The following is a 15,276-nucleotide window of genomic DNA, read 5'->3' as shown; positions in this document are numbered from 1 at the left end:
AAAAAAAAAAAAAAAAAAAAAAAAAGTATAAGTGTTACAAAACCAACGTGCCCTTTCACTCAACTCCCTGTTCACCCAGTCTCTCCTGTCGGCTGGGGAGAACCACTGCATTGACTTGTGTGTTCATCCTTCTGGGCTCTTTTCTGCACACTTATATAGACATACTACATTTATATTAGGTTGAGTCAAATAAGATTGCTGTTTGTGTAAACCAAAAATGGTCAAGAACCTGGGTGCGCGGTGACTCACACCTGTAATCCCAGCACTTTGGGAGGCTGAGGCAGGCGGATCACTTGAGATCAGGAGTTCGAGATCAATCTGGCCAGCATAGCGACACCCTGTCTCTACTAAAAATACAAAAATTAGCCAGGTGTGGTGATGCACACCTGAAATCCCAGCTACTTGGGAGGCTGAGGTAGGAGAAAACCCGTGAGGTGGAGGTTGCAATGAGCCTAGATTGTGCCACTGCACTCCAGCCTGGGCGACAGAACAAGACTCTTGTCTCAAAAAAAAAAAAAAAAAAGGTCAAGAAACAGCAATTTCATATAGTTCCACTTGTCATCAGATTTGTGTTTGTGTACATTTTGTAATGTAAATGGGATCATTCTCTTCATACTGTTCTGCACTTTACTTTCCCTCCGACTTGAGGTATCCTTTCTTATGAGTACAGATAGATCTACCATCTTTATTTTTTTTTTAATTACTCAACCTGTAACATGGATGTAATTTCACTTTGTTTTTGAGGGATATTGAGCTTGTTTCCCTGTTTTCGCAGTTTATTGCAATTGAGCTCCATACACAAGTGAGCCTTCTTCTGTATGCCCCCTAGTGTCCACACATTGGCATTTTTAGGGTATGTAGTGCTGGCAATGTTTATCACAAGGATGTATTCATGCGTTTCAATTTAAAGACAACTAAATGAGAAAAATTAAAAGAATATGGGTCCGGGCTGGGCGCAGTGGCTCACGCCTATAATCCCAGCACTTTGGGAGGCCGAGGCAGGCAGATCACCTGAGGTCAGGAGTTCAAGACCAGCCTGGCCAACATGGCAAAACCCCATCTCTACTAAAAATACAAAAATTAGCCGGGCATGGTGGTGGGCACCTGTAATCCCAGCTATTTGAGAGGTTGAGACAGAAGAATTGCTTGAACCTGGGCGGCGGAGGTTGCGGTGAGCCAAGACTACACCAGTGCACTCCAACCTGGGCAACAGAGCGAAACTCCGTCTCAAAAAAAAAAAAAAAAAAAAAAAGAGAATATGGGTCCAGATCCATATGGATCCTAGATCCAGATCACGGTATTAGAACATGGAAAAACATTGCAAGATTCTGTTAAGTGAAAAAAGCATTTGCAAGCAATATGTACGGTCTATATTCAGAGGAGGATCTGCTGCATCATAGATAATATTTCACAGGTGTTGCCAAACCGTTCTCTGGAGAAGTCGTATCAGTTTACCCTGGGATTCTTCTATGGAGGGAATAGTTGAGCTCCCGGACTTGCTTTTCTGGGTGCCCCTCCCTGCTTCCTACCCACCACAAGGCGCTGCAGGGGAGGGGGCATGTGGGTTCCTTGGCTGGAGAAGGAGTCTCCTTGTGGGGTGGTAGAAGGAGCACTGATGGCCTTGAGCCCAGTTTCTACCTTTGTCAAATGGGGATAATGACCCAGCCACACCCCTCCCGGGTTTGTTGTGAGACTGGAACGGCGGTTTCCAAGAGGGTGGTTCCCAGAATTGTTGATGAGACTCTTTCTCCTGCAGCTGTGTGGACCTGGATGACAAGGGCTGCCCCGCTGAGCAGAGAGCCAGGTTGGCTTGGACCCCAGGATGTACCCCTCGTTGCCCTTCATTCCCCCACTGGATGCTGGGTGGTCACTGCTGTAGGGAGGGGACCCCCTGACATACGTCCCTTCCCACTCACTCTTCCACTGTGGAACCTCCTGTCATTTTCCACTTCAACAAGTGACAGAGGACCTGCTCCAAAACTGAGGGGAGGGGACCGCAGGGAAAGATGGCTAGAAAACCCAGTCCCTCCCCACCCTGGAGTAACTTGATGCCTTGTGAGGGACTCGGGCAAAGTTCAACTCCTTGGAAGTCAAGGGAGGCAGAGAAGAGTGCAGCCGCACCGCTGAAGGAGCGATGAACTCTTAACTGGGGATGGCGGGAGGCTTCAAGGAGGAGGTGGTATTTGAGCCAGGCTTTGAGAGAGGAGCAGGAATTGCACTTGCATTTAGGTGGAAAGCATTGGGGTGCCAGGTGACACTGGAGGGGGAGGCATCAGGAAATCCAGGATGTCTTCACAGTTCTGGTGTCGGGGGCTGTTGAGTAAGCACAGGAGTAAGGGGGTCATTAGAGTCAGGGTGGGGTCTGACCTGGAGGCCAGAGGCCCTGGACCCAAGCCACAGGGTGGGACTTGACTGTCTGGGCAGTGGGGACCTTTGGGAAGGACTTTGGGTAGAAAAACAGACTGGAGTCTTTGTCTTAGGCAATCATCTGTCCGTGAAATGAGTATGTGTTATAGGCTTGGTATGTGCCAGACCCTGTGCTAAGCAAGGGGGTGCGGAGAGGACAGGATGACAAGAATATTGGATCAACATGCAGGAGCTCCATCTATCCCAGGATGCACTATCTTTCTCTTTTTTTTTTTTGAGACGGAGTCTCACTCTGTCGGCAGGCTGGAGTACAGTGGTGCCATCTCATTTCACTGCAACCTCTGCCTCCTGGCCTGAGGCTCCTGAGTAGCTGGGATTACAGGCACACGCCACCACACCCAGCTAATTTTTGTATTTTTAGTAGAGACGGGGTTTCACCTTGTTGGCCAGGATTGTCTCGATCTCTTGACCTCGAGATCCACCCACCTCGGCCTGCCAAAGTGCTGGGATTACAGACGTTACCCACTGTGCCCAGCCAGATATGTTATCTTTTTATTGAGTGATTGAGACAGGCTCTTGCTCTGTTGTCCAGTCTTGAATGTGGTGGTGCAATCACAGGGGCACTGCAGCCTTGGCCTCCTGGGCTCAAATGACCCTGCTGCGACAGCTGGGACTATGGGAGCGTGCCACCACACCTGGCTAATTAAAAATTTTTTTTTGTGTAGACAGGATCTCACGACGTTGCCCAAGCTGGTCTCAAACTCGTGGGCTTAAGTGATCCTCCTGTTTTGGCCTCCCAAAGTGTTGGGATTACAGGCATGAGCCACCACTCCTGGCAATGAGCTGAGTCTTTTTTTTTTTTTTAGATGGAGTCTTGCTCTGTTGCCCAGGCCCCAGTGCAATGGCACGATCTTGGCTCACTGCAACCTCTACCTCCCAGGTTCAAGCAATCCTCCTGTCTAAGCCCCTGTAGTAGCTGGGATTACAGGCATGTGCCATCATGCCCGGCTAATTTTTGTATTTTTAGTACAGACAGGGTTTCGCCATGTTGGCCAGGCTGGTCTTGAACTGCTGACCTCAGGTGATCCACCTGCCTTGGTCTCCCAAAGTGCTGGGATTACAGGCGTGAGCCACGCCTGGCTAAGCCAAGTCTTAAAAGATGACCCTGTGGAGAAATGGTGGTCCAAGCTGAAGGGACAGCCTATGCAAACACTGGGAGGTGTGGAAAAGCATGACCTGTGGGTGGAAATTTTGGCTAGAACATCAAAATCATCGGGTGTACATTCCTGTACCCATGCAACAGTCAGAATCTCTGGGGGTGGGGCCCCAAAATTGTATGCATACAGATGGTCCCTGATTTGCCATGATATTACTCAGGATTTTTTGACTTTACAATGGTGGGAAAGCAATAACATACATTCAGTAAAAACCGTACCTTGAATACCCATACAGCCATTCTGTTTTTCATTTTTTTTTTTTTTTTTTTGAGACGTTTCGTTGTTGTTGCCCAGGCTGGAGTGCAATGGCACAATCTTGGCTCACCGCAACCTCCATCTCCCAGGTTCAAGTGATTCTCCTCCTCAGCCTCCAGAGTAGCTGGGATTACAGGCATGCACCACCATGCCTGGCTAATTTTGTATTTTTAGTAGAGATGGGGTTTCTCCATGTTAGACTGGTCTCGAACTCTCGACCTCAGGTGATCCGCCCACCTCAACCTCAAGCCACTGTGCCCAGCCCTACTTTCAGTATTCAGTAAATTACATAGCCAGGCACAGTAGCTCACACCTGTAATCCCAGCACTTTGGGAGGCCAAGGTGGGAGGATCCTTTGAGGTCAGAAGCTCGAGACCAGCCTGTGCAACACAGTGAGACCCCATTTCTACAAAAAAATTAAAAAACTAGCCGAATGTGGTGGCGTGTGTCTGTAGTCCCAACTACTTGGGCAGCTGAGGTGGAAGGATTGCTTGAGCCCGGAGGTCAAGGCTGCAGTGGGCCATGATCTCACCACTGCACTCAGCCTGGGCAACACAGGAAGACCTTGTCTCAAAACTAAATAAATAAATAAATAACACAAACTGTTTAACAGTTTATTATAAAATAGGCTTTGTGTCAGATGATTCTGCCCAACTGTAAGCTGCTGGCAGTGTAAATGTTCTGGGCACGTGTGAGCCAGGCTAGGTGTCTTAAATGCATTTTCAGTTTCAACTTACAATTGGTTTATCAGGATGTGGCCCCATGGTGTTGAGGGATATGTGTATTAACAGTCTCCTTAGTGATTTTTTTTTTTTTTTGAGATGGAGTCTCTTACTGTTGCCCAGGCTGTAGTGCAGTGGGGCAATCTCGGCTCACTGCAACCTCCGTCTCCTGGGTTCAAGTGATTCTCCTGCCTCAGTCTCCCAAGCAGCTGGGATTACAGGCACTCACACTACGCCAAGCTAATTTTTGTGTGTGTGTGTATTTTTAGTAGAGACGGGATTTCACTATGTTGGCCAGGCCGGTCTCGAACTCCTGACCTTGTGATCCACCCGCCTCAGCCTCCCAAAGTGCTGGGATTCCAGGCTTGAGCCACCGCACCCAGCGTCCTTAGTGATTTTTACACCATAAAGCATTGGAGCCCTAAGGCAGAGCCAAGGCCAAGAGTATAGAGAATCTGGAGATGCAGAGAGGGCTCTGATTGCCTACAAGGAGTTTGGACTTTATTGTGGAGGCAGTGGGAGCCAAGGCAGGTTTAGAGTAGGAGAGGGTCCAAGCCTGTGGGTCACCCTTCCGACTTCCCTTTCCGAATGCCAAACACCTTCTTCATGTCCCCCGTGGGCCCCCTTTGTCCCTCCCACCCCAAATTAGCCCTCAATCCCTGACCCTGGCTCCGCCCCCAGCCCTCTGACGTCCATCATCTCTGCTGTGGTGGGCATTCTGCTGGTCGTGGTCTTGGGGGTGGTCTTTGGAATCCTCATCAAGCGACGGCAGCAGAAGATCCGGAAGTACACCATGCGGAGGCTACTGCAAGAAACGGAGGTGAGGCGGGGTGAAGGCCTGCCAGCCCGCGTGGGGTCTGCACTGGCTCCCAGCACTGACCCACCACCCCCTCACCCCAGCTGGTGGAGCCACTGACACCGAGTGGAGCGATGCCCAACCAGGCGCAGATGCGGATCCTGAAAGAGACGGAGCTGAGGAAGGTGAAGGTGCTTGGATCTGGAGCTTTTGGCACAGTCTACAAGGTCAGCGCCAGGTCCTGGGGTGGGCGGCCCCAGAGGGTGGGGGCGGTGCCTGGAGGGGTGTGGTCAGCAGTTCCGATGGGAGGGGCAAGAGCCGGAGGCAGTATTTGGGGGAGGGCAGTTACTGGAGAAGAAGGGAACCGGACCAAGCCCCAGGGTGGGGGAAGGATGTTTGGAGCACAAGTAATGATCTCCTGGAAGGCAGGTAGGATCCAGCCGACGCTCTTCTCACTCATATCCTCTTCTTTCTGCCCAGGGCATCTGGATCCCTGATGGGGAGAATGTGAAAATTCCAGTGGCCATCAAAGTGTTGAGGGAAAACACATCCCCCAAAGCCAACAAAGAAATCTTAGACGTAAGCCCCTCTACCCTCTTCTGCTGGGAGGACAGGAAGGACCCCCTGGCTGCAGGTCTGGGCTCTGGTCTCTCTTCATTAGGGTTTGGGGAGATATGACTCCCACAAACCTAGACTATTTTTTTGGAGATGGAGCCTTGCTCTGTGACCCAGGCTGGAGTGCAGTGGCGTGATCTCAGCTCACTGCAAACCTCCACCTCCTGGGCTCCAGCGATTTTCATGCCTCAGGCTCCTGAGTAGCTGGAATTATAAGCACCTGCCTGTTTTTTTTTTTTTTGAGATGGAGCCTTGCTCTGTGACCCAGGCTGGAGTGCAGTGGCGTGATCTCAGCTCACTGCAAACCTCCACCTCCTGGGCTCCAGCGATTTTCATGCCTCAGGCTCCTGAGTAGCTGGAATTATAAGCACCTGCCTGTTTTTTTTTTTTTTTTCCTGAGACAGAGTCTCACTCTGTCACCCAGGCTGGAGTGAAATGGCGCGGTCTTGGCTCGGCCTCCCAGGTTAAAGCGATTCTCCTCCCTCAGTCTCCTGAGTAACTGGGATTATAGGTGTGAGCCATCACGCCCAGCTAAGTTTTGTATTTTTAGTAGAGATGGGGTTTCACCATGTTGGCCAGGCTGGTCTCAAACTCCTGACCTCGTGATCCGCCCGCCTCGGCCTCCCAATGTGCTGGGATTACAGGCGTGAGCCACCGCGCCCGGCCTAATTTTTGTATTTTTAGTAGAGACAGGGTTTCACCATGTTGGCCAGGCTGGTACTTTGGGCATTCACAGGCTGTGCGCCCCGGCTGTGGTTTGTGATGGTTGGGAGGCTGTGTGGTGTTTGGGGGTATGAGGTCTCCCATACCCTCTCAGTGTACCCTTGTCCCCAGGAAGCATACGTGATGGCTGGTGTGGGCTCCCCATATGTCTCCCGCCTCCTGGGCATCTGCCTGACATCCACAGTGCAGCTGGTGACACAGCTTATGCCCTATGGCTGCCTCTTAGACCATGTCCGGGAAAACCGCGGACGCCTGGGCTCCCAGGACCTGCTGAACTGGTGTATGCAGATTGCCAAGGTATGCACTTAGGGCCCCTGGGCTCTTTGCAGGTCCCTTTGGAGCAAGCCCCTATGTCCACAAGGGGTAGGATGGTGACTCTTCCTGGGCACATGACCAGAGCCGGGCCCTCCCAGAAGGCCTACATGGGTGCTTCCCATTCCAGGGGATGAGCTACCTGGAGGATGTGCGGCTCGTACACAGGGACTTGGCTGCTCGGAACGTGCTGGTCAAGAGTCCCAACCATGTCAAAATTACAGACTTTGGGCTGGCTCGGCTGCTGGACATTGACGAGACGGAGTACCATGCAGATGGGGGCAAGGTTAGGTGAAGGAGCAGAGGAAGCCGGTGGAGTGGGGTCTGGCCCCTGGGAGAAATCTGAGTGGCCACCTCCCTACCACACACAGTTGGAGGACTTGCTCTTCTGCCCTCCCAGGTGCCCATCAAGTGGATGGCGCTGGAGTCCATTCTCCGACGGCGGTTCACCCACCAGAGTGATGTGTGGAGTTATGGTGTGTGGTGGGGAGCGTTGGGAGGGGTGGGTGAGGAGTCATGGCTGGAGGGAGGATGAGAGCTGGGATGGGGAGAATTATGGGGCCACCTCAGCATGTGGAGGGAGGGAAGCGGCTGCCTGTGCCCCACCTTACAGGGTCTGTGCACTTCCCAGGATTAGGGAAAGACTGGGTAGATTCTGTCTCCTGGCATCACATCTCCCCCCTGCTGCCATGATGCCAGACTCCTGGGCAGAACCTCTGGCCCTCCCACTCCTGACCCTGTCTCTGCCTTAGGTGTGACTGTGTGGGAGCTGATGACTTTTGGGGCCAAACCTTACGATGGGATCCCAGCCCGGGAGATCCCCGACCTGCTGGAAAAGGGGGAGCGGCTGCCCCAGCCCCCCATCTGCACCATTGATGTCTACATGATCATGGTCAAATGTGCGTGGCTGAGCTGTGCGGGCTGCCTGGAGGAGGGTGGGAGGTCCTGGGTGGAGAAGCCCACAAGAGGCATGAAAGGGGACCAGGATTATGTAGACCCAGGAGCCCTGGTATATTAGGAGTCTCAAAACCTTCTCATATCCCTTTTACAGTCAAAGTCCAAAGCCACTCTTGAGGAACAACTAGAGAACCTTATGTACAATATTAAGCTGGGCACAGTGGCTCATGCCTATAATCCCAGTACTTTGGGAGGCTGAGGTGGGAAGATCCCTTGAAGCCAGGAGTTCAAGGCCAGACTGGGCAACACAGTGAGACCCTATCTCTACAAAAAATAAAAAAATTCACTGGGTATGGTGGTGGTGTGTTCCTGTAGTCCCAGCTACTCGGGAGAGGCTGAGGCAGGAAGATCACTTGAGCCCAGTTTAAGGTGCCAGTAAGCTATGATTGCGCCACTGAAATCCAGCCTGGGCAACAGAGTGAAACCTCATCTCAAAAAAATAAAAAAGCAAACAAAAAGAAAAAAAAATTAAAAGGGAAACTAGTAGAGATGCCCGAAGGTTCTGGCTGAAGCCCCCAGAGTCTGGTACTACTTCTCTACCACCAAGGGCTTTGGGCTGTCCCTTGGGACTGTCTAGACCAGACTGGAGCGGGAGTGGGAGGGGAGAGGCAGCAAGCACACAGGGCCCGGGACTAGATGCTGACCTCCCTCCTGCCCCAGGTTGGATGATTGACTCTGAATGTCGGCCGAGATTCCGGGAGCTGGTGTCTGAATTCTCCCGCATGGCCAGGGACCCCCAGCGCTTTGTGGTCATCCAGGTACTGGGCCTCTGTGCCCCATCCCTGCCTGTGGCTAAGAGCACCCTCCTGCAGAGGGTGGGAAGGAGAGATGAGTCCAGTGTGCCAGGCCCCTCACCTGCCTTGAGCCTTCTTCACGGAAGGCTGCATGCTGGGCTGGGGAGGGGCCACCATCCCACCTCTCCTTCCTCCGCAGAATGAGGACTTGGGCCCAGCCACTCCCTTGGACAGCACCTTCTACCGCTCACTGCTGGAGGATGATGACATGGGGGACCTAGTGGATGCTGAGGAGTATCTGGTACCCCAGCAGGGCTTCTTCTGTCCAGACCCTGCCCTGGGCACTGGGGGCATGGTCCACCACAGGCACCGCAGCTCATCTACCAGGGTCAGTGCCTTCGGTCACACCGTGTGGCTATCTGCTTACCTCCCCCATCCCCGGTCGACTAGGGTCCCTTTCTCTGATGTTCCCTCAACTGTCACCTCTCAAGGAGACCCCATTATCCCTACAAAAAATTCTTACTGCCTTCCAACCTCTGTGACCCCATTCTCTCCACGGTGACTATGTCATACCCCAAAGGTGACCTCTGTTTTTCTCCTGTGACCCTGTCACCTCCCATGGAGTCCCCATCCCAGGTCCATGACTCCCATCATGACTTTCTTTCTTGTCCCCAGAGTGGCGGTGGGGACCTGACGCTAGGGCTGGAGCCCTCTGAAGAGGAGGCCCCCAGGTCTCCACGGGCACCCTCCGAAGGGACTGGCTCTGATGTATTTGATGGTGACCTGGGAATGGGGGCAGCCAAGGGGCTACAAAGCCTTCCCGCACATGACCCCAGCCCTCTACAGCGGTACAGTGAGGACCCCACGGTACCCCTGCCCTCTGAGACTGACGGCTACGTTGCCCCCCTGACCTGCAGCCCCCAGCCCGGTATGGAGTCCGGTCTAAGCAGAGAGACTGATGGGCGGGGGAGGGGAGGACCCTCAGCCCAGGGTCCACTGTGGGGGCAGAGGGAGTGGCAGCGACACCGGGGTTCCTTCCCCTAACAGGTCATCTTCTCTTGGCCTTTCAGAATATGTGAACCAGCCAGATGTTCGGCCACAGCCCCCTTCGCCCCAAGAGGGCCCTCTGTCTCCTGCCCGACCTACTGGTGCCACTCTGGAAAGGCCCAAGACTCTCTCCCCAGGGAAGAATGGGGTTGTCAAAGACGTTTTTGCCTTTGGGGGTGCTGTGGAGAACCCCGAGTACTTGGCACCCCGGGGAGGAGCTGCCCCTCAGCCCCACCTTCCTCCTGCCTTCAGCCCAGCCTTCGACAACCTCTATTACTGGGACCAGGACCCATCAGAGCGGGGGGCTCCACCCAGCACCTTCAAAGGGACACCTACAGCAGAGAACCCAGAGTACCTGGGTCTGGACGTGCCAGTGTGAACCAGAAGGCCAAGTCCGCCGAAGCCCCGATGTGTCGTCAGGGAGCAGGGAAGGCCTGACTTCCACTGGCATTAAGAGGCGGGAGGGCCCTCCGACCACTTCCAGAGGAATCTGCCATGCCAGGAACCTGTCCTAAGGAAACTTCCTGCTTGAGTTCCCAGATGGCTGGAAGGGGTCCAGCCTAGTTGGAAGAGGAACAGCATTGGGGAGTCTTGGTGGATTCTGGGGCCCTGCCCAATGAGACTCTAGGGTCCAGTGGATGCCACAGCCCAGCCTGGCCCTTTCCTTCCAGATCCTGCGTACTGAAAGCCTTAGGGAAGCTGGCCTGAGAGGGGAAGTGGCCCTAAGGGAGTATCTAAGAACAAGAGTGACCCATTCAGAGATTGTCCCTGAGACCTAGTACTGCCCCCCATGAGGAAGGAGCAGCAATGGTGTCAGTATCCAGGCTTTGTACAGAGTGCTTTTCTGTTTAGTTTTTACTTTGTTTTGTTTTTTTAAAGATGAAATAAAGACCCAGGGGGAGAATGGGTGTTGTATGGGGAGGCAGATGTGGGGGGTCCTTCTCCACACCCACTTTCTCCATTTGCAAATATATTTTGGAAAACAGTTAGGTACCGGCCTATGTCTGGGGGTAGCTCTGCACCATCCCTTCCTGCTCACCTTACACTCAACTCCTCTTTTCCTGGAGGGAGTGGCTGGGAATCTTCAGAAAGCTTGGATGAGGAGCCTGACATCCAGTTCTCTAGCCTCAGGGTTGGGGGGGATCGGGAAGCTGGATTCGGATCTGAGAGCCCTTTGATGACCAGATCATTCTTTCTTAGAATGAATTCCTAAGGCCACTCACCAGAATGGGGTTATTTCCTCCTTGTGAGTGAGGAGAGTGGCGGTTGGGTGGGCAAAAGACGAGGCAGGGTCTACTGTGGGACTCATTTTCCTTGCCTTGGCTATGCCAGAGGAGCTCACTGACCTAAGGAGTAGCTGTCCAGAAAGCCCACCCAAGCCAGCACAGCCACCCTGGCGGTACAGAGGCTGGGCTGGCCGGACTTCTGTGCCCCCCACATTCCCAGATTGGACATACAGAAACACACACTAGTTAGCGTTAGTGTTTGTAGTGCCACTTTACTGCCAATAGCTGACATTGTCCTGGGTTGGGGAAAATAAATAAAATCTACTGTGGCATCAGACAGGTATTACCGAGGTGAAGAGTGGACCAGGCTTTTGTGGGCACTTATCCTGGGAAGGGGGTATAAGGTGGCTGGGGAAGTGTCCATGGAGAGTGCCTCTCTCCTGCCCCCAAGGCCATGGAATCTTTTATTCCTTCCTTGTACCCGAAAGGGCAAAGTGGAGGCCAGGGTCTCTTTGCTAAGGAGCTAAGTAGGGGAAAGAGGCAGGGGGAGTTCCCAGCAGGACCAAAGGGAGACCAAGGCTTGGACCCCAGAACAGAGCAGGAACCCAGACTCCTGTGCAGTCACAGGATGGCGCAGGGAGGACGGCTGTTGGTGATCTTTTCTAGGGGTTCTCCTTTACTGGCTCTTCGGATGGCCTCAATGAGCTAGAGGACAGAGATGTGGAATGACAGGATAATGCACTGTTGGGGTAGAATGACCCAGAGGTCCTCCCAACACTGCAAATACTCACATCTTTCTCATAGGGAAAGCCCCCATTCTCCAGCTTGGAGAACACCAGCTGTCCATTTATCTCTATCTCAAAGGCACCTGGTAAGAAATCAACAGATAAATAAATGGTACACTGAGAACATAGGCAGAAGTCAGGAGTTCCTTCAAAGGGGTCCCCCACCACTCCCACTGGAGACCCATTTGTAGCTCCTTAAGCCATTCCCCAACCCTGGGTCAACTCCAGGGAACCTGAGGGAGGCCTTGTCTGTGCGCCCCTCGCAACACTCAATAAAGGACTCCCTCCCCTCCAACCCTACACGATTGCAGTCTAATAGGTTTTTCCCCGCAGGCCTCTGTGAACCCCCTGACATATGGAAGGGAACTCATGTTGGCTGGACATTTTACCATGTGCCAGGCACTGCAGGCACTTTACATAAAGCAGCCAATGTCAGAACTAGAAAGCGGGAGAGCTGGGATTTAGAGTACAGACTGACTCAGCAGGTGTTCCGTGAGCCTCACCTGTGCCCCCCAGGCGCGACTCGATCTCGATGCCCGGATACTGCTCCTTCACAGCACTGGCCAGCTCCAGGTAGGTCGCCTCGAAGCCGCAGGGTTCACTGGGGAGAAGAGATGGGGCTGCGCTGGGGACTCGGGGGTGGAGCCTCCCGTGGACCCACCTCCGTCCGGCCCACGGGACCAGGGTAGGGGTCCTCCAGCTGGGACCGCTCACCAGTACTCCACCATGATGCGGACCCCACTCCCCGGCTCGACCTCCTCGGGAGGGGGCGCTACGGACGTCTGCCCCGGCTCCCCGCTCATAGCTGCCGGCTCAGCTCGGGCCCCTGCTTCCGGGTGTGACGCGCTCAGCGGGCTCGTGACGGGGCGGGGCCTCGGGCGCGGGGCGGGGCGGGGCCGAGCGTGGCGTCCGGGCGCCCCCTGTAGGCCTCCGCCACTGCTACGTTTTGACCTCGTACAGCAGCTCCGGAGCTCGCGCCCCGGGAAGGGTTTGGGGGAACGGGTCCAGACCCTCCTTCCACGGCCCGGTCTCCTGAAGTGCCGGGCTTCCCTACTCCCGATGTCCGCCGGACTTCACGGCTTCATTTACTCTAATGGACTATCTTAGACTGCAGAGCGCTTTTCAGTTTACAAAAGAAAGAGAAAGCGGTGGGGCAACCATCCTGGGGATGGGAGTGGGTGTGGCTGATGTATGAAATAGTTGACATTTTCTCGCTCACGTGCTGATGGCATTTGTTTTTTTTTTTTCACTCTTGTTGCCCAGGCTGGAGTGCAATGGCGCGATCTCGGCTCACTGCAACCTCCGCCTCCGGGGTTTAAACGATTCTTCTGCCTCAGCTTCCCAAGTAGTTGGGACTACAGGCGCGTGCCACTGCACCCGGCTAATTTTGTGTTCTTAGTAGAGACAGGGTTTCACCATGTTAGTCAGGCTGGTCTCGAACTCTTGACCTCAGGTGATCCACCCTCCTCGGCCTGCTAAAGTGCTGGAATTACAGACATGAGTCACCGCACCCGGACCAGTTTTTTGTTCGTTTGTTTGTTTTAGGAGAGACAGGGTTTCAGCATGTTGGCCAGGCTGGTCTCGAACTCCTGACCTCAAATGATCCACCCGCCTTGGCCTCCCAAAGTGCTGGGATTACAGGTGTGAGCCACCACGCCTGGCGCTGATACCATTTGGAACCTCCCTATAGTTACATACACAAGTGTTTCTGATCCCAAAGCTCTAAACTCCTTTTTCCAGTCTTTTGTAACTGCCTCTTGTCTGCACTGGAGAACCGTAGACACTCTTCAGGCTGTGGCCCCCAACAGTTCCTGCGCATCCCCTTCTCATCCAGCCTCTCACTGGGGGACTGGTTTCATTATTCCCATTTTGCAACTCTGGAAATGGAGGCTGCTCAAGTCCTCGCTGCCTTTTCCCTGCCTGCGGTACCACTATGGTATCCTAACACGCTACCCACTCTAGTGTCCCTTTAGGCTATTTTTCTTTTCTTTTTTTTTTTTTTTTTTTTTTTGAGACGGAGTCCCGCTCTGTCGCCCAAACTTGAGTGCAGTGGTGCCATCTCGGCTCACTGCAACCTCCGTCTCCTGGGTTCAAGCGATTCTCCTGCCTCAGCCTCCCTAGTAGCTGAGATTACAGGTGCCAGCCACCACGCCCAGCTAAGTTTTGTATATATATATTTTTTGAGTCAGAGTCTTTCTCTGTTGCCCAGGTTGGAGTGCAATGGCGCGATCTCAGCTTACTGCAACCTCTGCCTCCCGGCCTAAGTGAGTCTCCTGTCTCAGCCTCCTGAGTAGCTGGGATTACAGACGCCAGCCACCCCGCGGGCTAATTTTTCTATTTTTAGTGGAGAAAATAGAGCACCCGGGCTCATTTTTAAAAATATATATATTTAAAAAAAATAGTCAGGGCATGGTGGTTCACACCTGTAATCCCAGCATTTTGGGAGGCCAAGGTGGGCGGATCACTTGAGGCCAGGAGTTTAAAATCAGCCTGGCCAACTCGGCAAAACCCTGTCTCTACTAAAAATACAGAAATTAGCTGGGTGTGGTGGCGCATATCTATAATCCCAGCTACTCCAGAGGTTGAGGCAGGAGAATCGCTTGAACCTGGGAGGTGGAGGTTTCAGTGAGCTGAGATCTCACCACTGCACTCCAGCCTGGACGACTGGACGACAGAGTGAGACTGTATTAAAAAAAAAAAAGAAAGAAAGAAAGAAAAAGAAAATAAAGAAAATGCAGTCATTTGTACAGTTGCCTAACCATCACCACAATCCAGTTACAGAATGTTTCCGTCAACCTGGTAAGTCCTTCCCACCTGTTTCTGGTCAATTCAGCTCCCAATTCCAGTCCTATGCAACCACTGATCTGCTTTCTGTCTCTAACTTTGCCTTTTCTGGATGTTTCATATAAACAGAATAATATGCTGTGTGGTCTTTTGCTTATGGCTTATTTCACTCAATATGTTTTTTGAGATACATTCATGCTGTAGCGTGTAGAGTAGTTTGTTCCTTTTCATTGCTGAGTCGTACTCCATGTGTGGTTATGCCACATTTTGTTTCTTAATTCACCAGTTGATGGATATTTAGGGTTCCAGTGTTTTTTGTCTATTTTGAAGAATGCTGCTACAGATGTTTAGGTGTCTTTGCATAGGTGTATGTTTTCATTTCTCTTGGGTAGATTCCTAAGGGTAGAACTGCTGGGTCATGTGTTAAGTTTATGATTAACTTTTTTTTTGAGACAGGGTCTCGCTCTGTTGCCTAGGCTGGAATGCAGCAGCGCAAACTGCTCACTGCAGCCTCGACCTGCTGAACTCAAGCTATCCTCTTGCCTTAGCCTCCTGAATAGCTGGGACTACAGACACGCACCAGCATGCCCAGATAATTTTTTTGTATTTTTTGTAGACACAAGGTTTTGCCATTTTGCCCAGGCTAGCATTTAACTTTTTAAGAAACGGCCAGACTGGCGGCCGGACGTGGTGGCTCACGCCTGTAATCCCAGCACTTTGGGAGGCTGAGGCGGGC

At 52.7% G+C, this 15,276-nt stretch overlaps 2 protein-coding genes across 4 annotated transcripts in view; one reads left to right on the top strand and one right to left on the bottom strand.

Annotated features, from left to right (window-relative positions):
* The window catches only part of ERBB2 (erb-b2 receptor tyrosine kinase 2), a 30,107-nt gene extending 19,376 nt beyond the window's left edge, over positions 1–10,731 (top strand). Inside the window, exons 16-27 of one of the 2 annotated variants that reach the window (XM_011929890.1) lie at positions 1,757–1,804; positions 5,243–5,381; positions 5,462–5,584; positions 5,838–5,936; positions 6,807–6,992; positions 7,138–7,293; positions 7,408–7,483; positions 7,760–7,906; positions 8,625–8,722; positions 8,898–9,086; positions 9,374–9,626; positions 9,769–10,731. In XM_011929890.1, coding sequence (XP_011785280.1) covers positions 1,757–1,804; positions 5,243–5,381; positions 5,462–5,584; positions 5,838–5,936; positions 6,807–6,992; positions 7,138–7,293; positions 7,408–7,483; positions 7,760–7,906; positions 8,625–8,722; positions 8,898–9,086; positions 9,374–9,626; positions 9,769–10,124 — 1,870 coding nt within the window. In that variant the 3' untranslated portion in view covers positions 10,125–10,731. The remainder of the gene's footprint in view (positions 1–1,756; positions 1,805–5,242; positions 5,382–5,461; positions 5,585–5,837; positions 5,937–6,806; positions 6,993–7,137; positions 7,294–7,407; positions 7,484–7,759; positions 7,907–8,624; positions 8,723–8,897; positions 9,087–9,373; positions 9,627–9,768) is intronic. The other variant, XM_011929891.1, reaches the window with a different exon arrangement.
* Positions 10,732–11,223: 492 nt separating this feature from the next.
* MIEN1 (migration and invasion enhancer 1) lies at positions 11,224–12,852 on the bottom strand. 2 transcript variants are annotated; one of them, XM_011929889.1, is made up of 4 exons: positions 12,471–12,852; positions 12,260–12,357; positions 11,763–11,839; positions 11,224–11,676 (listed from the first exon to the last, which is right to left on the bottom strand). In XM_011929889.1, the coding sequence occupies exons 1-4, from the start codon at positions 12,557–12,559 to the stop codon at positions 11,593–11,595; spliced, it is 348 nt and encodes a 115-aa protein (XP_011785279.1). In that variant the 5' UTR covers positions 12,560–12,852; the 3' UTR covers positions 11,224–11,592. The 2 variants fall into 2 exon arrangements, with proteins under 2 accessions (XP_011785279.1, XP_011785278.1); XM_011929888.1 differs by having other exon boundaries at positions 11,224–11,839; positions 12,471–12,573.
* Between the last annotated feature and the right edge of the window lie 2,424 nt (positions 12,853–15,276).

The sequence above is a fragment of the Colobus angolensis genome, unplaced genomic scaffold (genome assembly GCF_000951035.1).
Source record: "Colobus angolensis palliatus isolate OR3802 unplaced genomic scaffold, Cang.pa_1.0 Scaffold83, whole genome shotgun sequence".
Taxonomy (NCBI): domain Eukaryota; kingdom Metazoa; phylum Chordata; class Mammalia; order Primates; family Cercopithecidae; genus Colobus; species Colobus angolensis.
This window is presented reverse-complemented; position numbering and strand designations above follow the sequence as displayed.

Bases quoted from the DNA above. Each gene is read 5' to 3' on its own strand.
- MIEN1 (XM_011929888.1), bottom strand. From the start codon at position 12,559: ATGAGCGGGGAGCCGGGGCAGACGTCCGTAGCGCCCCCTCCCGAGGAG. The intron at 12,358-12,470 runs GTGAGCGGTCCC...TCTTCTCCCCAG, and splicing joins CGCATCATGGTGGAGTACTG to TGAACCCTGCGGCTTCGAGG. The intron at 11,840-12,259 runs GTGAGGCTCACG...ATTTCTTACCAG, and splicing joins GTCGCGCCTGGGGGGCACAG to GTGCCTTTGAGATAGAGATA.